This window comes from Chanodichthys erythropterus, chromosome 8, assembly GCF_024489055.1.
Source record: "Chanodichthys erythropterus isolate Z2021 chromosome 8, ASM2448905v1, whole genome shotgun sequence".
NCBI classification, from domain to species: domain Eukaryota; kingdom Metazoa; phylum Chordata; class Actinopteri; order Cypriniformes; family Xenocyprididae; genus Chanodichthys; species Chanodichthys erythropterus.
In genome coordinates, this window is record NC_090228.1 from 30,111,454 (window position 1) to 30,133,637 (window position 22,184).

Below are 22,184 nucleotides of genomic sequence, written 5' to 3' on the forward strand. Positions count from 1 at the left end.
GAACTGAAGAGTTTCCTGTTTCCTGGTTCTGTGTTTGAGTGATGTGTGAAAAACGTGTTGGCAAATCTTTAAAGCAGATTCCGCTCCCACTTTATATTAGGTGGCCTTAACTACTATGTACTTACATCAAAAAATAAGTACAATGCACTTATTGTGTTTATATTGTATTGCAAAACACACTGCTATTTAGTTGGGATATGGGTAAGGTTAAGGACAGGTTGGGTGGTATGGGTAGGTTTAAGGGTGGTTTAAGAAAAGCGTCAACAGCGTAATTATAAAATTACAGAAATTAATTACAGATGTAATTACATGCAGGTAAGGGCAAGGCAAGGCAATTTATTTGTCTCGCACATTTCATACACAATGGCAATTCAAAGTGCTTTACATAAAGAGGAAGAATAAAAATAGAACATAAGAAATAGAAATAACAGTAAAACAGAGAATTTTGTTATCTGGATGGAAGAGCTAGGAAGTTTCAGGGAGTTGTTGTTGTCCGTCAGAGTGGACCTAAATGGATCTAGCCATCAGAGCAGATCTAAATGAATCTTCTTCACACGACAGGACCGCTGACTAGCTCTACCTGTTAGGGCACCTTGAACCTGGATTTGAATGTGGCTACTGTAGAAGCACATCTGATCTCTTCTGGAAGCTGGTTCCAGTTGCGGCTGGCGTAATAGCTAAAAGCAGACTCTCCTTGCTTTCAGTGAACCCTTGGTATTTCTAAATTACTTGATCCTGATGATCTGAGTGATCTGTTAGGTTTATATTCTATGAGCATATCTGCAATGTATTGAGGTCCTAGGCCATTGAGTGATTTATAAACAAGTAACAGTACTTTAAAATCAATTCTAAATGCAACTGGAAGCCAGTGCAAGGACCTGAGGACAGGTGTGATGTGTTCATATTTTCTGGTTCTGCTCAGAATCCTGGCAGCAGCGTTTTGTACGAGCTGCAGCTGTCTTATGGTCTTTTTGGGAAGGCCAGTGAGGAGCCTATTACAATAATCCACCCGGCTGGTGATGAAAGCATGAACAAGTTTCTCTAAGTCTTGACTGGAGACAAAGTATCTAATTCTTGCAATATTTTTGAGATGATAATATGCTGACTTAGTTATTGTCTTTACATGGCTACTGAAACTCAGGTCTGACTCCAAAATCACGCCAAGATTCCTGACTTTTAAGTTGTTTGACCCCTAGAGTGAAGGTACGTGTTCACTTTGAGAACTTCATCTTTTTTTCAAACGCAATGACGTCAGTTTTGTCTTTGTTTAACTGAAGGAAGTTTAGGCACATCCAGTTTTTAATTTCATCAATGCACTGGCACAGGGAGTCAATGGGGCTGTAGTCGTTAGGTGAAAGGGCTAGGTAAATCTGGTAATTACAATGTATAAATATGTATGTACACAATAAGTGCATTGTATCAAATAATTAATTTAAATGTTAGTACATAGTAGTTAAGGCCACCTAATATAAAGTGGGACCCAGGTTCCTTATTCCTGGTCCTGGACAGCCTCATTCCTACTGAGTTCAGTTTTGAATGTGTTTCAACACACCTGCCTGTTATTTTAAATGCAAAAACTTTTCTTAGTTGATTCAGGTGTGTTCAGTAACAGCTGGAATAAAACTCTGCTGTGTCTCTCTAGGAATAGAGAGAGAAACCCTGCTGTGAAGTGTAACCCAGACTCAAAGTAGTCTATTTGCAGTCTAAGTCAAGGTTCAAGAAAAAAAGTTTAAAAAAAATATAAATCAGCATGATTACATATTTAACTAAATATGAACAGCAAACAAAACAAATCTTGTGACAATGTAGAAGTTTATTATAATGTGTGCTACATTCTTTATTTTATTATACATATAAGCATTATGTAAGTGATTACAGCAAAATGCATCCAATAAGAATTGGTAACAGCACTGCAGATGTTAGTTATCCAATTAGAGAAACAATGCAGCGGCGCCGGAGCAACGCAGATTGAACGGAGATAGAATACAGTAGTGATGGCAAAATGAAGCTTTGCAAAGCACCAAGGCTTTCCCATCAACTGTTAAAAGAGGCTCATTACTCGAAACTTTTCAAAACAGTGCACATTAACGACATCTTTTGGTCAAAAGCTGGAAAAGGCTGCCTTTGTGTCCCAGAAGACCCAGTACAAAACAATTAAAATAATTTGTCTATATAAAACAATTGTCTTTCACGTGTCATTTTACTTACAAAACTTGAATAAATGAGTGTGTGAATACATTTCTAAGGAAAAAATATGCAAGCTTAGGCATATATTATCAAAATAAATGAAGATTATCATAGAATAGTCAGTTGAAGTACTTATGAACTGGGAATAAATACAAACTGAACATGCATAAAACTACACATTTAAATATGTATTCATATTATAATTTATTCTTATCAAAAAAGTGAATGTCATTTGACACCTGCGCAAAGTTTCACGTTATTTGAATTAGAATCAGAAGCAGTCACGTGGTTGTGTGCGAAAACGAAGCTTTGGACGTCAGGAATACGGGTCTTATCTAGTGAAACGATCTGTCATTTTCGAAAAATTTTTAAATGTATATGCTTTATATAAACAAATGATCGCCTTCCAAGTGCTTTGGCCAAAACTGCATTTTCGTATTTTTCAAAAAGCTTACGCTGTATGTCCTACGCCTTCCCTAATCTACTAACGGAAAAAATCTGAAGAAATTTAAGGTGAAATTTCCCTGGTTTGAGAAGAAATGTACAACACACTTTCATCTTTGAAAGAAGACCTCAAATTCCAGAACGAGTGCTTAACAAATCTTGAGAACGCTACCTCAGAATGGATGACCAGTTTTCACTTGCTTGAGCCTACAGTTGTTTCTCTTCAGAAAGAGATCACTTTGCTGCAAGCTAAGCATTTCGATTTATAGTGTCGTTCCCCTAGATCCAATCTTCGCCTGGTGGGAATTCCGGAAGGATTGGAAGGCCCACAACCAACTAAGTTTGTGGTGGATGCTTTAGCTGAAATATTTGGTTACTTGGCTTTCCAAAAGCTCCCCCAAAGAATCATCAGTCTACTAAGTGATAAGGAATTTGTAAAATTTATATGCTCAAATATATCTTTTCTTGTTCTTGATAGTGCTCAGGGTATGGCTTATTCTACTATTTGGGAGACTCTAAAATCTTATTTGCGTGGCTTAATAATTTCATACACATCCTATAAAAATAGAGAGCAAAAGAAGCAGCTTGTGGAATTATCTAGTTCTACAACAGCAAATGATGCCCAGTACTCACTGAAACCCTCTCCCAACCTTTATAAAGAACATCAGATTTTGCAGACAAAATATGATCTGTTATCAACTGAAGAGGCAGAAAATGTGTTTTTAAGTGCTCAGCATAGGGTTTAGGAGTTTGGTGATGAGATAAGTAAATTGTTAGCTTATCATATTGGTAAATTACAGGCATCACGCTTGATACCCTAACTTAATTTATCTTCAGGCATTACTACTACTGACTATAAAGAAATAAACTCTCAAATTAAACAATACTATGTAAATTTATATACCTCTGAATCTCCTCAAGATACATATTTGATCTAAATCTAAATGAGATTTCCCCACTGTAGAGAAGACTCTGTGTGAAATTTTGGAGGAGGATATACAAATTAACGAAATAGCTAATGCGATTGCTTCCCTGAAAACAGGCAAGGCCCCAGGTCCTGATGGTTTCCAATCTGACTTTTATAAAGCATTTTTCAAATTACTATGCCCACTGTTGCTTTCAGTTTTCTCAGAGAGTCTTCAAAATTCTAAGTTACCCCCAACCTTCTATCAAGCTACGATCTCATTAATTCTTAAGAAAGATAAATCCCCCCTAGACTGTAGTTCTTATCGTCCCATACTTTTAAACTGTGATTACAAGATACTAGTAAAAATATTATCTATTTGGCTTGAAAAAACTATGCATTAAGTAATTTCACCTTATCAAACTGGTTTTGTTCGAGACAGTTCTATTGTTCTATTTTCGTGCACTAATTTTGTACTTCATATACTAAAAATTCTTCTTTAGTACTTCTCAAGATAATATTAAGAACATCTAAGTGTACTCAGCTGTGCTATTTTGAGAAACCATGAAATATGAACATAAATGTGCTTTTAATATACTATCTCTGTATTTAAAAAGTGTATTTAGATACTACTTATAGTACAATTGAAATCATAGTGTGCTACAAGTGCTAACTAAATATAATTTTTAAATACAGAGATAGTATATTAAAAGCACATTTTAATTCATATTTCATGGTTTCTCAAAATAGCGTGAGTACACTTAGATGTTCTTAAGATTATCTTAAGTACTAAAGAAGAATTTAGTACATTAATTACTGTGAGATTCTAGAAACATCTTGTGCCCTGTCTCTCTTCATCATGTGATCTTTCTCTGTACACCCTAAAAGGATTCAGGCCTTACGTCACAGTTATAAGTGAACTTATAGTCCTTTTATGTACTTCAGTTACTGAACTGTAAGTTTCACTTCTTATTTTCTAATTATATAATGTACCCCGAACAATAAACTTTGTGCCATGATTGAATTTTATGTGTCTGTCTAGTCATTGGTACCCAGGTATACCTGCTTTTCTATTCTAGATTGCTCAACTTGTCCGCAAAACGGGGGGGATTCTCCCTGTGAACTGGGAAAAGAGAAAAGCGCGCCGGGGATCGGAGGACCTACGGAAAAGGGGGTAAGTGTTTTTGGATATTTCTTGAAGGAAGTATGCACTTACCCCTTTAGGATCCTATTATAACATCTCATGGAAATACGAGAGGTTTTTTGTAATCACTAGTAGCTAGTGGAATATATCCATTGTTGTTACACTACGGCTGGCAACAGTAGTTTTAATTAACTATTAGCGTAAGAGTGATTGGGTTGAATCACCAATTGTTAGTGGAATTTATTTTTCCATTGTTGTGACACTATGGCTGGCAACAGTAGCTTTGATTGGCTATTATCTAGGGTGGTTGGAAGTGCAGTACTGATCACACTGTACTTCGGATCACGGCAGCGTATACTAATTTGCGAAAAAAAAAAAATCTTTTAATATTTGATATTGATGAAAATAATTTCAATTGTTATTGCATGTTGATATATTGTGGCATAAAAGAAGGTGTTCTAGGGGCGACACAAATTCACTTTGGCGAGAGCTGGACTAATTTGGCGAGAAGGTGATATAGAGGCGATCAGGACGAAAAGTCTTGTGTGAGCCTAACATAGGACCATCACCCACGTCACAATACGATGCATGTACGGCAATTGAGGTTGGGCAATTGAGTACAGGAAAATTTGTGTACGCTTACTAACACTGAAATCAATTACTAGCACACTGAAGTAGAAGATGGAGGATTCACTACCTAATGAAATGCAGGCTGAATTTGTGTTTATAAATAATCATAAAACCCTCTGTGTCGTCTGTGGCGAAATCTAAAATATTGCAAAATATTTCGAAAGTTGTAAAAAAAAAAATAAAAAAAAATATATAAAAAAATGAGGCATCAAGCCTGAATGCAATGATGTGGCTAAGAGCTGGAAATGCGATATCTGTGAAACCACTAAAAATGTCTGACATGGAGTCAATATGTAAAAGCCTGCCTTCTCCTCAGAACCCTGGTAAATCCGTGACTTTTCTGCAAATGCATACAAAATATCCTCACCTTACAGGGGCAGATTACAGAGCGGTTCTGTTGAGAACATTGGAAGGAGATGTCACTGAGACATTGTTAATCAATGAATGTCCAACGTTGAAATGTGAAAATGATAAACCAACAGGGTCAGGCACAGCTGCCTTGCCCCATGTTTATTACTGGGAAGAGCCTGAAAACCGCAATACCTTTTTTAAGGAACTGAGAGCTTTCTTAATCAAACGCATCGGTGCAAAATAGACACCTCAAGGGAAAGTGCATGACCAAAAAGCAGAAGTAAAACCACCCTTGACCCAGCAAAGAAACTCAGCAGTAGTCTGCTATTACTGTAGGCGAGAAGGTCATATACGCCGTGATTGTAGGAAATTAAAAGGTCACCAAAGGAGGAAGCAATGGGTGAAGCCACAACAACAGAGAAATAAACCACCATTAGCCACGTATCCCACTACAGAGCATGATAACCAACAACAGGGGAGCCAGAGTTCCCCAGTCTGAGTCAGTTCCGACTTAATCAATGATGACCCTAACTTTTTAAAATCATAGTGAAGATTTACCTTATGTTACATTGATGGGGCATGGTCAGCCACAAACGTTCCTTTTGGATTCTGGAGCAGATGTGACATCAATGACCTCCGCACATTATGAGGGTCCAATCTCTAATCAAGTAGTTAACTCTGTGGGTATATCAGGAACTGACATTGCATGTCCCGTAACACCTCTTTTAGAAGTAAGAGCTCCTGGATTTAAACCATTTTTTCATAAATTTACAATTATACCAGGAACTGTAATTAATTTAGTGGGGCATGATATGCATAAATTGAACATGGATATTAAATTTACTGATAAACAAGTTGTGTTTTCCTTCCAGTCCAGTTTGCAGGTCTCAGTGAATCCTTTGCCTACATGGGAGGAGCCCAGTGAACCACAGCCTGTCTCACCACAGCCTGACACACCTCAGATGGTACATCACATGATTAACCCATCATTGTGGTCACAATACAAGGACAACACAGGTTTCATAAACATGGAACCTTATGAAGATAAATTGAAGAATAACAAATCGGTCTATATTAAACAATATCCTTTGTCTAAAGATAAGGAACTTGGTATCAAACCATTAATTGATCATTTTGTCCAGCAGGGTGTCCTCGTACCAATACATTCGCCGTACAACACGCCTGTGAATCCAGTGGTCAAGGCTGATGAAAAAACATGGCCCTTGACCCAGGACTTAAGGGCTATAAATCAGTTGATAACACCGTTGGCACCGATCCTCCCTGATGTTCCAACTGTTGTTAAGCCAACAGCATCCATCAACCCTGTGCTATTAGGCATTCTAGGTATGGCTGACATGGTAGATAATGCAACAGATCATGACTGTATCATTGAATTGACTTCCTCATGTTCTTCCAGGGCCGATCTTTTGGAATACGCCCCTGGATGGGGGGGAGAATATTTATATTGATGGGTCATGTTCAAAACCCTCTGATGGCGTCTACCTTTGTGGCTATGCTGTGGTGTCAGACACTGGAGAGGTAATAGAGGCTTTCGCCTTGGATTATAATTCGGCCCAAGGTGCTGAATTAGTAGCATTAATTTGAGCATGTGAACTGATGCCAGGAAAACGTGTAACTATTTACACTGTAGTATGTATGGGGGGTAGTGCATCATTTTGCTAAAACATGGGAAGCTAGAGACTTTAAAACAGCAGATGGCAAACCCATAGCACACTCTAACCTAATAGGACAATTGACTAATACAGTACAGTTACCCTCTGAAGTGGCCATAGTAAAGGTAAAAGGTCACGTAGTAGGGGATAATGAACAAGATGTAGGAACAGAAATGCAGATGAAGCTGCCAAAAAAGCAGCAAAGGCTCAAATCAAATCGACATTTGTTGTGGGTAACCAGAGTCAGGTAACTATGACTACGCATATAACTAATATACCTGACATTGACATTAAGATCCTGCAGAGTCAACCAACATAGGCTGACTTGGAGCAATGGGGAAAACATGGATGTGCCTCAGATAAAGATGGGATCTTGAGAGATGAAAAGGGAAGAATAGAGCTTTTGAAGTTAGGATTAGTAATCCTTATACACGCTTCGAGAATAAAGCACTGTCCTACAGGAGAGCAGGCAAGCTCCAATTCAGAATAGAATCTCAAATGGGGATTCACCTTACTGTCTAACAGGGAGGAGCAAAACACTGATTAAGCTGAGGAAGGAACTACCTCTAATAGTGAGGTGGGGGTTATCCAAAGCTGGAAGATAGATGGCCCATTGAGCCAAATAGTGTAAACTCCTTACACACCCCTGTATGCACTAAGGGCCAAATTTTATGAATGGATATACCATCTAGAGTTTTACAGTGTTCAGTTGCAGAAGCTGTTGCAGCATTCAGCGAAAATATTGTTCAATTAGCTAAGCGCTCCCTAGAAAAAGAACCAAGATTGGAAGAAATAATTTTTGAGAGACCATATTCAAACAGAATCATTTTTTTTTCCCTGTTCACAACAAAGTATGGAACCTTCAAAGTGTTTAAAAAGGATATATGTGCATGTGTGTATGTGTCTACAATAATCAGATCTTATGTGCACAATGATGTTCCATAGGTAAGACATTCTGTCTTAAAGTGGCCATTGTGAGATTCTATAAACATCTTGTGCCCTGTCTCTCTTCATCATGTGATCTTTCTCTGTACACCCTAAAAGGATTCAGGCCTCACATCACAGTTATAAGTAAACTTATATTCCTTTTATGTACTTCAGTTACTGAACTGTTAGTTTCACTTCTTATTTTCTAATTATATAATGTACCCCGAACAATAAACTGTGTGCCATGATTGAACTGCACTTTATGTGTCTGTCTAGTCATTGGTACCCAGGTATACCTGCTTTCCTGTGCTAGATCGCTCAACCTGAAAAGATTTTCTCAAAATACTTGATCTCCAAATTATTTTATCTAACAATTACAAAATTAGTGTGTGAAAATAGAGCACTTTAGGTATATTAATGAAGTGTATTTTTTTCACCTGGGGTCACACTATTTATAGATAATAATTTTGCTTCATTTGACCAACTAAAAAAAAAAAAAAAAAAAAAAAAAAAAAATTTCTTGCCTAATTCACACTTGTTCCGGTATTTTAAAGCTCAGAGCTTTGCCCGTAAACATTTTCCGGATTTCCCCTCCACCCCTCCTAGTGGTGTCTTGGAGTGTAATTTGGACCAGCATAGATGTATAAGGGGTGCTATTTCAAATATTTACAGTACAATAAATAACAAACAAACCCCATCTAGTAGGCCAAAATCTCTCTGGGAGGTGGACTTGAGTATTTTGAGCATTTAGAAAATGAAAAGCTCTTTTTCTGTAGCAAACGATCATGTGGTGTCATCAAGCTGAGAGGGGCAAAATGTTTTGCTCTTCCACTCACCACCACCATAAATGTAGGAATCATTTTCCCTTTGTTTTGGATATTGATATTGCTTTTAAGATAATGCCATATATGTTTAAACATAGAAATGCTTAAATGCTTCATGATTGGAAAATACCTAATACTTAAATGCGTGAATGCTATATGAGTAAAAAGTACCTAAAATACTTAAATGTTTGAATGCTATATGAGTGTAAAGTACCTAAAATACAGGCGTGGCAGGCATAATGTGAACGGGCTCAGACTTGGCCAGCATGATGTGAACAGCCTCTGGCTGGGCAGGCATGATGTGAAGAAACTCATCTTATCTGAAGACACACACACACACACACACATATATATATATATATATATATATATATATATATATATATATATATAGATATATATATATATATATATATATATATATATACAGTACAGTCCAAAAGTTTGGAACCACTAAGATTTTTAATGTTTTTAAAAGAAGTTTCGTCTGCTCACCAAGGCTACATTTATTTAATTAAAAATACAGTAAAAACAGTAATATTGTGAAATATTATTACAATTTAAAATAACTGTTTTCTATTTGAATATATTTCACAAAGTAATTTATTCCTGTGATGCAAAGCTGAATTTTCAGCATCATTACTCCAGTCTTCAGTGTCACATGATCCTTCAGAAATCATTCTAATATGCTGATCTGCTGCTCAAGAAACATTTAATGTGTACAATTGTACAAAATATTTGTGTACAATATTTTTTTTCAGGATTATTTGATGAATAGAAAGTTTAAAAGAACAGTGTTTATCTGAAATCTAATCTTTTGTAACATTATAAATGTCTTTACTGCCACTTTTGATTGATTTAATGCATCCTTGCTGAATAAAAGTATTAATTTCTTTAATTTCTTTTCAAAAAAATAAAAATAAAAATTCTTACTGACCCCAAACTTTTGAACGGTAGTGTATAATGCTACAGAAGCTTTGTATTTCAGATAAATGCTGTTCTTTTGAACTTTCTATTAATCAAGGAATCCTGGAAAAAAAGTACACAACTGTTTTCAACATTGAAAATAATCATAAATGTTTATTGAGCAGCAAATCAGCATATTAGAATGATTTCTGAAGGATCATGTGACACTGAAGACTGGAGTAATGATGCTGAAAATTCAGCTTTGCATCACAGGAATAAATTACTTTGTCAAATATATATAATAGTACACAGTTATTTTAAATTGTAATAATATTTCACAATATTACTGTTTTTACTGTATTTTTAATTAAATAAATGTAGCCTTGGTGAGCAGACGAAACTTCTTTTAAAAACATTAAAAATCTTAGTGGTTCCAAACTTTTGGACTGTACTGTATATATATATATATATATATATATATATATATATATATATATATATATATATATATATATATATATATGAATTATTGCACGGCAATCAACCATTCTTTCTGGTTCTCGAATCTGATTGGCTGATTGCTGTGCAATATTTTATATATAGTATAGATATTTATAGATAGATAGATATTTTATATGTATAGTTTTTACACAAGAATGTAGTTGTTTAGACCTGAAATATGTAATGCGTATTTAATCATAGCACCTATTTTACAATTTGTTTAGAGAGATTTTGGAGATGCGAGCTCCAGGCCGCCAGCAGCCATTCAGGGGTCGTGTATCTGCCGAGAACAGCTTCATCTTGGCTAGTGGTCTGGGGATTTGCGCTGTGTCTAGTGGTTAAACATGAGACATCATTCATTTTAGGTATATTAACGGCAGTGGCGTGCAGTGGTGCTCTGAAATGAGGAGGCACTTTTTTTTCTTTTTTTTTATGAATCATTGTAAATTCATGTGCATTACTCTTAAAGTTGACAAATCTTCCTTGTTAAATGAACATTACTTTACAGTACATCAAAAAAAAAAAGAAAGAAAGAAAGAAAGAAAAGAAACCAAATACAACTCTATTTTGTAATTTTACATTAACAATGTAATGTTCTATTTATCAAAACCAAGTCAATCTCATCAAGCATCAAGTGTTTTAAGCATTTCTACATTCATTCCAAAATAATAACTAAAGGAAATAATAATTTAAACAATATATTTTATTTGTTTATTGCAGTTTTTCTTTTTAATTGTCAACCTAGAATATTTTGGATCATCAGTCATGCTCCATTAACACCGAATTGCATTTTTAATTTCACCAAGCTGATTGCACTAAAAAACCCCGCAGTAATCATGCTTTCAGTCCATTTCAAGTTTGATTTTGACGTAACATAAAGTAGTGATATATAGCATTCAGACCCTATTTTTTGACATTTGGTATTTATCCACAGCACACTAGTTGGGAAACACAGCTGTAGAGCACTGCTTTTGTACTTTTACGAACTTTAAAGTTCTAGAGGTTAGAACGTAATATTTAGTTGTTAATATTGCTGTGATGGTGGAGGCAGTAGAGAAGACTAGGCACAAAGAGCATTTAAACCTATTGAATGATTTATTTCCTTCAAGCCGAAGCCACTATACAGTTTGTATGAGCTATTAACAATGCATTATTTAGAAAACAAAAATAAAGAAAATACAATAAACTAAAGGGGAAAAGGAACAAGGCTGCCGCCAAATTAAAGAAATAATTAAAAACAAAATCCCCCAGTTTAACAGACAAGGCACCGGATTGGCAGCAGAGACAACACCCTTAATGATGATTGACAGCCGCCTCCTCCATTCAGCAGAGACCTGAGAGCAAGACAGCAGAACTAAAGGGCAAAAATGGTAAAGAAAGAAGAGGGAAAAATTCCAAAACACACACAGCACATAACACTCCTGCCCACAAGAACAAACTCTATGAGATTACATATATTTGTTTCAGCAATTAAAATATTGCACAACTACACTCTAGACAGGGCATTAGCAATCACGTTCTCCAGACCTTGCTTGTGCTTGATTACTAAATTATAACCCTGTACAATCAGAGACCAGCGTGTTGATTCTGATTATACATACTTGACAGAAATACTAGAGGATTATGATTTGTAAACAAAGTAACTGGACGATTACTAGACCGAACATACACATCAAAATATTGAAGAGCCATAAGCAGCGCTAATGCCTCCTTCTCGATTGTCGAATAGTTAATTTGATGCTTATTAAACTTGCGCGAAAAGTGGCAGAAAGTATGTATCGAGGAGAACCAAGATTGTCAACGCAGTCCTTCATACGCGGCAAGGGAAAACCCTGAAACTGTGACATTCCTCTGATCTCCTATTCATGAAGACAAACATGCCACCCACAATCAGAAGATTCAACTACAAGGAAATAAGTAACATAAAATATACAAAAGTAAATTATATAAATGAATGATAATAAAATGATGACATGATAAAGTGTAAATCAAATGACAAAAACATACAAGACTGATGATGATAAATGATTCTACTGAATATAAAAACAAAGAAAATAAAGCACAACACAGATGTATGGTTGAAGTTTCACACACAAGTTTTATTAGATCCTTCATTTAACAGGAATTTATCAATAAACTGTGGGATTGATTCATTCTCTTGAATCTGTGTCTTCACTCTCCATTTGTCGTTTGAGATCATCTTTGAATGTCTTCAGTTTTGCGTTGAAAGTCTTCAATTTACTCGTACCATCCAGACATGTTTGCAGTGTCTTGTGTTTGTCTTGTGTTAACATTTTGTGCTGGTGATTATTAAATATAAGTGTTCATCGTTTTTCTGCATCAAGCCTCTTATCTTGGATCATCTAGTCAACCCAGAGTGTGACAGTCACTGATTTTCATGAGCTCAAAGCATTACGGGTAGAATCTTTTTACAGTCTGTTCTGATTCATCAACACAGTTTCACTGATGATCCATAATAAACCCCAAACCCAGGATAGAGTGGTTGAGTGAATGTGGTCTGGACTGTGTGGATGAGGCTCATTGTGTCAGAGATGCTGTAGAAGGACAGAGTTCCTGCACTGTGATCCACATACACTCCTATTCTACTGCTGATGGACTCTACAGCGAGATCAGTTTCTAAATCATCTTCATCCACTTCTATTCCACTGCTGATGGGCTCTACGGGGACTTCACTCTTTATCTTATTGTGTCTGAATGAGTAAATGTCAGGAGAGCAGAACAAACTCCAGGACTGATCATTATATCCAAACACACACTCATTACCCTCACCCTTCCTGTGGATGCTCTTATATGACACTGATATAAACACACTCCCACTCCACTCAATCTCCCAGTAACAGCGTCGATCACACACACTCTCTCTACACAACACCTGAATCCAGTGATCAAATCTGTCTGGATGATCAGGATACGGCTGTGGTGTGTCAGTGAATTTAATCACTGTGTTCCGCTCAGATAGATGGATGTATTTATTCACTGTGTTCAGATCCAGTGTGAGCCGATGGGAATCTGATAGAGATAAACACATCACAATCAGGAATTATAAATCTGTCTGATCTTGTAATGTACACAGAAAAAATGTATATTAAAATTAAAATAATTAAAAATGCTTGTCTTGCACTGCTTTGTGATGCGTGTCCACGGTTTCACGCATTACGTAATCACGTTGGAAAGATCAAGTGTAACGTAGGCGGAAGTACCGATCCAGTGTCTACAAAGTGAACTTGCAAATACTAACTCAAACACCCTGTACAATAAAAGGTAAATCAACGAGGTCAGACAATTTTGAAGTTGGAGGAGAAAATGAGATGGAGTTCTTCACCCTACCCTTCCCTGCTCCTGGGTACTTTGGTCACGCGTGACCTTTCCAACGTGATTACGTAATGCATGGCGCATCACAGAGCAGTGCAAGATGAGCATTTGTGGTTTAAAAGTATATGCATTTTTTTATTTTTAGAAAATTACTCATCGTTTTTCTAGATAAAAATCTTATTCCTTGAAGCTGCACTGAAACTGACATTTGGACCTTCAGTCGGCGAATATTGAGTCAGCGTTCAGACGTAAACACAGAAGTTCTGCAACGGAAATAACGTAGCAGAATAACAGGGGACGAATTGTTGAATAAAATCATTTTTTTTGTTTTGTTTTTGTGCACAAAAAGTATTCTTGTCGCTTCATAACATTAAGGTTGAACCACTACAGTCACATTGACTATTTTATCGATGTATTTAATACCCTTCTGGACCTAAAAATATGCAATAGCATTGCTGCCTATGTGTGGATCAGATTCCCTCGGATTTTTTAAAAAATATATCTTTGTGTTCAGAGGACAAACAAAGGTCTTACGGGTTTGGAATGACATGAGGGTAAGTACTGAATGACAGAAATTTATTTTTTGGGTGAACTAACCCTTTAAAGTTTAACTACTGTATGAATATTGGTTAATATACCTTTAAAATATATAAAGTTAATCATCACCGTTGTGTTAATGCTTAATTACCGCCTAATTATGGACCCTTAAAATAAAGGGTTACTCAGTGTTATATTTTTTTCAGTGTATCTGAACTCTTCATGTTCAATATATCAGCAGGGTCTCAGTACAGTTTACCAGATATCCTGTGCAAATCATCATTTACATGATCAACTACAAAACTCTTCTGGTCATGTTTTCTGTCTCCTTATACAGGAAGAACATGAACACACTCAGAGAGTTTTTCTGCTTGTTTTCTTAGTGACTTACATTGTAGGAAGTCGTTCCTGGTCCTGGGAACAATGTTGGTGAAAGTGCCTGTGAAAGTCAACAGACAAGAAGAGTGTGATTATCATGTCAAGAGAAAATATGTCAAACTCTCAGACTGATAGAAGTCTGTTCATAGAGTCTTGAGGTACCAGAAAAGACTTTCTATTTAACAGGTTTTGCTGGTTTGCACACCAGACAAAATGGATATCTTTTGACAAGATCCAGCATCTGGGGCTGGATTTGATACTTCTAATACTGGGAATCCATCCGATCTAAAAAACTACAGCAAGGATTGCTTTGCGCATGATAATTCTACTTTAATTTGTGTTCTAAATAGCAGAACTCATGTTATATACAGTACAGTCCAAAAGTTTGGAACCACTAAGATTTTGAATGTTTTTAAAAGAAGTTTCGTCTACATTTATTTAATTAAAAATAAAGTAAAAAACAGTAATATTGTGAAATATTATTACAAGTTAAAATAACTGTGTACTATTTAAATATATTTGACAAAGTAATTTATTCCTGTGATGCAAAGCTGAATTTTCAGCATCACTACTCCAGTCTTCAGTGTCACATGATCCTTCAGAAATCATTCTAATATGCTGATTTGCTGCTCAATAAACATTTATGATTATTATCAATGTTGAAAACAGTTGTGTACTTTTTTTTCAGGATTCCTTGATGAATAGAAAGTTCAAAAGAACAGCATTTATCTGAAATACAAAGCTTCTGTAGCATTATACACTCCCGTTCAAAAGTTTGGGGTCAGTAAGAATTTTTATTTTTATTTTTTTGAAAAGAAATTAAAGAAATTAATACTTTTATTCAGCAAGGATGCATTAAATCAATCAAAAGTGGCAGTAAAGACATTTATAATGTTACAAAAGATTAGATTTTAGATAAACACTGTTCTTTTGAACTTTCTATTCATCAAATAATCCTGAAAAAAAAGATTGCACACAAATTTTTTGTACGATTGTACACATTAAATGTTTCTTGAGCAGCAGATCAGCATATTAGAATAATTTCTGAAGGATCATGTGACACTGAAGACTGGAGTACTGATGCTGAAAATTCAGCTTTGCATCACAGGAATAAATTACTTTGTGAAATATATTCAAATAGAAAATAATTGTAATTGTAATAATATTTCACAATATTACTGTTTTTACTGCATTTTTAATTAAATAAATGTAGCCTTGGTGAGCAGACGAAACTTCTTTTAAAAACATTAAAAATCTTAGTGGTTCCAAACTTTTGGACTGTACTGTATATTTTCGCTCGAATAATGATCAGTGATGAGCTCTTGACTCTGTCTAAGCAGATGGCTTAGCAACATAGACAGTATAATGATAGAGATGGAAGGAAAAATACCATTGTATTTGAAGGATAGAATTTGAAGGAAACTGTAAGATTTGCACACTTTATGTTTTAAAATGTTCGGTCAGTGTCAGACAGTTGTACTTACACTACACCGTAAAAATATCTAAAGATCCTAAAATATATGTTTACTTTATAGGCAAAACTGCATAAACCTGGATTGCTTAAAACAATTATAAATAAATATAAATATTTATTATAAATATTTTACCAATCATGGGAATGCAATACTTCTCTGAAATGAAATTTTATACAATTTTGTCTTAACTTATCAACTTGTTTTGTTTTATGGCTATGGGTATTTTTTCAACCTGATCTCATGGAAAAACATACCTGTGGGAACATTTTTGCAAAATACGTACCAATACGTACATATCACTGCAGTTTTCAACAGAAATTAACACTACAGCAAGTACTTTTATACACAGTTATGATTACAGGGTCAGATTATGGATTAATAAAGAGTTGTTTTCATGTCTCCTTGCACAATATTATGTTATGATGTCAAAACACTTTTGAACATAGCTTTCATTTTGCAAAAATGTTCCCACAGGTACGTTTTTCTAATAAGCCTGGGCTGGTATTTTTATTCTAAAACAACACTAGATTTTTTAGCAATGTTATGTGATAGCACAAATGGCATTTACAGTCTGTATCGTTTTCATACTAGTTTCATATACCATTAAACAGAAGTATCACATGGATGGGAGTATGCATATGGAAATTACATGCAGATTATGTTATGTATAGTAAAACTAGGCATTGTAAGCTCCATATATGGTTATTTCGGTTTGGTTATGAAATCTAAACAAGTTTTATACATGAGTTCTCAGGACTTTACCTCTGTCAGAGATCTTCTTGAGCTCCTCTTTGCAGAAATCCTCCAGTTTGTCTCTCAGCTGAAGGACAGATTCTCTCACAACATCAAAAGAGGAGAGAGAACTGAAGGGATCGTCATTTACGTTTGTAGATTCAGGAGGAGCTGAGAGAGACTGGAAACTCTACAGAAAACAGAAATCAAAGCTCATCACCTCCACACTTCAGCCAATAACCTGCACTACTGTCAGATTTGAGCAGCTCTTGTTGATCTTTAGTAACTCTCCTCAATCCAACACTTCTTCTCATATTCATTATATCACGGTAGAGCTACACATTCTTGCATTTGCCATTTACACTATATGTGAACTTTCTATCTGGAGGGGGAGTCAATGAGCGGCTCAACGCTTCTGTTACCACAGTAATAATGACACTGCATTTGAGCAAAAATTCACCTTGGGCTAAGTACATTTAAGCAGATGAATATTAGTGGCGCTGTAATTCTTTTATAAATTCTAACAATGCAATATTGTGAGAACATGTACCTGAACAAACGTGAATGACACTCGAACAGTTGGCGGGCCAGTGCTGCGTCATCACGAAAGTTTAAGCCTTGCCAATTTAAGAATACATGCACAAGAAGACACAAAAGGGAGCTCAATTAATTACTCACGTGCTGTGTGGAAAGTTTAGTGTGCGCAGTGTCTGAAGTGTTTGCCCTGAAAGCCACATCTCAGACGAATACTGAAATGAGCTTTGTTTCACATGTGTTTGCGCTTGAATTAACATATTCAAAATATTCATATTCCAAAAATGCCAGACTCTAGCAAGTATCCTAGTAAACACAGTTGGATGTGGCTTGAGTGAACGTAACAAGTTGAGAAAGACAACACATTTGTTGTTTTAGGTGTTAAACTGCATTAGGTCTTAAACTGACATCAGCCAAATATTTCTGATGCTGTCTGTGTTTTTAATGTTAATCAAACAAAAAAGGACAAAGAAAAAAATCACTCACTGCTCTTGACAGAATTCCTGAAAATGGAGATGTTACGAATTGGAATCTCGCTTGAGAGGCCAATCAACTTCGAGTGCAACTAAACGAGCCAATCCACATAGGTGTGCAAGATTTGCATCTCGCACTCCGCCCCGCAGTACGGGTATAAATACAGAAGCAGATGCAATGCACATTCACAGCAATTATGGTGATGGGACGTAATGTCTCATTTCCTCCTTCTGGGAATGAGGGTTACATACGTAACTGAGTCACTCCCTTTCAGTCAGTCACAATCTATGTTACGTCAGAACTTAACTTACGAATTGGGTTCCCTACCAAACCACCACTATTGCTGCCCCTTCCAGCACCCCACGTAGGCCTCCTAATCCCCCCACACCTGCTGGGGTGGAAGATAGGACAGGGCTTATGCAGAGAAGGTTGATTACTGTTGTTACACCAAGAAGGTCGATTGCTGTTGGGATAACCATAGGGATCACAACATATGGGCACCTAGCCTAGCACAGGGGTCGACCATTGGGCTGTACTTATGAGTGTTAGGCCTTGTGTTGGATGTCTCGTGCTCCTCAGGAACCTGATGACCAGGTTGTGCTTCCCCGCAGATTAACCATCTACTAGATCATGATGTGCGGCAATAGCAACAACATACACTTTCAGGGTGGAGGGAGACAGCCTTTGCTCCAACCCATTCTGCAGAAAGGAAAGCACAGATCGGCCACCGCCTTTCTTGGGCACAATAAAGTAGGGGCTGTAAAACCCTGTCTTCGTATCAGTTGGAGGGACTGGCTCTATTGCATTATTCACCAGTAGGACTGCAATTTCTGCCCGTAAGGCAGGAGCATCCTTGGCCAGCATGGAAATGAACTGAATGCCCCTGAACTTGGGAGGACGCCGGGCAAACTGAATCACATAGCTGAGACTGATGGTCTGAGTGAGATGGGCTGGGGAGCACTAGCCAGGCTCCCAGAGACCGTACAAGCTAGACCACAGGCACCACAGACATTCCCGCAAGTGGGGCAGCGAAGTGGGCCACAGGGACCCAACTCGGAAAGTATAGTGTCCCGAAGTGGGGTCTGAGTGTGTGCTGCAACACTTAACTGGATCCACGGTTTGGCCAGGGTTGCGTAAGAAGCCATAGCGTCCTTGAACCTCACACTGCTGCCCGCTGGCGATAAGAGAGGTGGATGAGGATAGCAAGGCATAGCGTTTCACATCGCCATCCGCACCCTCTTGGGAGATGAAGGAAAACTACTCTTTTATTGAAAATTTGGGCAGAACAGAAATAAAATTCAACAAAAGATTCTCCACCCTGCCCTCCTCCGCGGGAGGGAGTGACGTGGTCACCATCTCCCGAAGAGCTGCTTCTGGGTCACCCATCTCAGGGCTGCTTGAACTTGCGCTTACCGCCTGTTTTGGCAGGGGCCTGGACGGGCTGCGCCACCTTCCTGCAACTGGCTCCACGATGTGGCCAGTGTGGAGGCAGCTGCTGAAACTGAGAGGGAGCGAAGGCAGATGCAGGGGTCATATTTTGGGGTCCTGAAGAAGTTTTGACATGCCCTGACATTTGTGCTTTTTTCAGTTTTTTCAAAAACATATTAGTGTCTAAAATCTAATAGGAAATTAATCCAACAAAGATTGTTTTGGCTGTACAGCAGCTCTAGAGGAAAGTCACTGGGTCTCATTCACTTATAATTGTGTGGATTATTTCGTATTTGTACACACAGGAAACCTTCACACAAAAAATCTCCGCCTAATTCATTTACACATGAATTTGTTCTTAACCTCTTTCTTATTTTAGTGAATTTGGAGTATTCTAATAAGCGTCCGCGTGGATGAGGTTAGTCATTTGCATAAAACACACCCAAACTATGTCCATATAAGGGTTTTCCATGCAGGCTTTCCTAACAGGCTTATGTCACTATCGTCAGACATGCCACTGTTTAAAGACGCTCAGCCTGATCCTTGAGCAATGCCAAGTGTGCCATTCTCACCAATTCTCACAATAAACACCTTTCTTACAGACCCAGATTACAGACCTCTCATGAGCCAGCTGTATATATGCGTATATCTGCATTATTCAGAGAAACTTCCCAGCTGATCATAATAACTCTATCTGATGAAATGTACACTGTAAAGCTGCTTTGAAACAATCTGTATTGTAAAAAGCACTACATAAATGAAGGTGACTTGACTCTGTGAGTCTCTTGCTCAAGTCCACTATGATCCTGTTCTTCTAGATCTCTGTTACCTGCAGGAAATGGATGTGATCCTGTGTGTGTGAAAGCTGCTCCAGCTCAGCGTCTCTCTTCCTCAGATCATTGATCTCCTGCTCCAGACGCTCCAGTCGTCCTTCAGCTCGACTCACTGCAGTCTTTTCCTGATCTCTGATCCGCTGTGTGGCCTCAGAGCGGCTTCTCTCAATGGAGAGGATGAGCTCAGTGAAGATCCTCTCACTGTCCTCCACTGCTGTCTGTGCAGAGCGCTGTTAGGACACACATCACAATCACACAGTGGCTTCAGTGAGTCCTGACTGAGACTTCTCAAACTTCTTCTTCTCCAGACTCACCTTGTGAGACTCTACAGCCTCTCTCAGCTGCTGAAGATCTTTCTCTCTCTGCTGGATCCTCTGCTGGAACGACCTCTGGGTCTCCTTCAGCTGGTTCTGGAGCATAAACCAATAACAGAGATGTCAGATCAAACTACTGTCACTATATCTGTCAGGGTTCTGTCACTTCAGTCTAGTTTATTCTTGGTTTTGTGACAGAGCCCTGATGCTTCTGTATTATCTTGTCTTTGTGTGTGTGTGCAATCTCTTGTCTGTGTGCCTTGATTCATGTTTGAAGCGTGGTGTTCAGATTCCGGCACTCATGTCTAGTTTGGTTTCAGTTCTGTGTTAGGATTTGGACATTCATGATCCATGTGTTTGTCTCAAGTGTGCCACACGAGTCCGGAAAAGTGATGTCTAGGCATCTTGATCGCCCCCACATGGCTAGAAGCCCACCCTCTCCATCAAATGTAATAGGACGTGAGACAAACTAAACAATCAAATTTCACTTTAAACATTTTTTTTACAGTCCATTTTTTACATGTCTTCTGTTGTGAGTACACAGGATGAGTTTGCACTCTGTCTTGTTGTGTTAGCATGTGGTTTCAAATGTTCCACTCACTTTTTTTGTCTGTCGCTTCATTTAACTTGTTATTCTTGACAGAGATATATTTTGTCAAACAACTGGTGAATATTTTCTATAATTTTATGTTGCTTCATCAAAGCTTGTTTTACAAAAGTTTGTGTTGATCAATATGTTTATGGTGCCTTTCAATATATTTTCTGTTAAGTTCAATATGGAGCACAAATACACTCAGCAGTGAAAGTCCACTTACAGCTACTGTTCACTTCTGCTGACGTCTGCAGTGTGAATGATCATATGGGTGCCAGTATAAATACTGTCAACATTATTTCATCAGTGTCTAGTTTATAGTTCATACCTGTTTCTCTGTCCTCTGTGCTGCAGCTGATACAGTGTCATGGTTTTTATGTTCATCCATCGTACACAGCACACATATAAACTTCTGGTCAGTGTGACAGAAAACCTCAAGGATCTTGTCATGTGTTTGGCAGATCATCTCCTGCAGTCGTCCAGTGGCTTCAGTCAGATTGTGTCTCTTTCTTTTAAAGAAACTCTCATGTTCTTCAAGGTGATTCTGACAGTAAGACTCCAGACACCCCAGACAAGACTTGATGGCTTTGTATTTTATTCCAGTACAGACGTCACACTGCACATCTCCAGCTCCAGCGTAACAGTCAGCAAGTTTTCTCTTCTTCAGTTTCTCCACCACTCCAGCCAGCATGGTGTTTTCAGCCAAAGCAGGTCTTGGACTGACGGTCTGTTTGCACTGAGGGCATTTGTAGACACTCATCTGATCCTCCTGATCCCAGCAGTCTGTAATACAGATCTTACAGTAACTGTGTCCACAGGGAATGGTCACTGGATCCTTCAGGAGATCCAGACACACTGGACACTTGAACTCATCTTGAGAAATTCTGGCTTTTGCCATTTCACTGCTTGAATACAGAGACATGAGCACACAACAGCTCAACTGCACTTCAGTTTCAGTTTCTCTGAACTTAAGAGTTTCCTGCTTCCTGGTTCTGTGTTTGAGTGACGTGTGAAAAACGGTGGGTTTCTGTCTGCTTTGGGTTTTCTTATTAATAAAAGAGAT

At 37.5% G+C, this 22,184-nt stretch overlaps 2 protein-coding genes across 2 annotated transcripts; one reads left to right on the forward strand and one right to left on the reverse strand.

The window, feature by feature from the left end:
- Positions 1–197: 197 nt before the first annotated feature.
- Positions 198–7,265, forward strand: LOC137025130 (uncharacterized). The gene is made up of 5 exons (XM_067393161.1): positions 198–231; positions 4,615–4,709; positions 6,533–6,625; positions 6,806–7,004; positions 7,078–7,265. Exons 1-5 carry the CDS (start codon positions 198–200, stop codon positions 7,263–7,265), a joined length of 609 nt encoding a protein of 202 aa, XP_067249262.1.
- A 5,380-nt stretch (positions 7,266–12,645) lies between these two features.
- Positions 12,646–22,040, reverse strand: LOC137024006 (tripartite motif-containing protein 16-like). The gene is made up of 6 exons (XM_067391158.1): positions 21,450–22,040; positions 20,530–20,625; positions 20,212–20,445; positions 16,977–17,136; positions 14,753–14,800; positions 12,646–13,521 (listed from the first exon to the last, which is right to left on the reverse strand). The coding sequence occupies exons 1-6, from the start codon at positions 22,017–22,019 to the stop codon at positions 12,941–12,943; spliced, it is 1,689 nt and encodes a 562-aa protein (XP_067247259.1). The 5' UTR covers positions 22,020–22,040; the 3' UTR covers positions 12,646–12,940.
- Between the last annotated feature and the right edge of the window lie 144 nt (positions 22,041–22,184).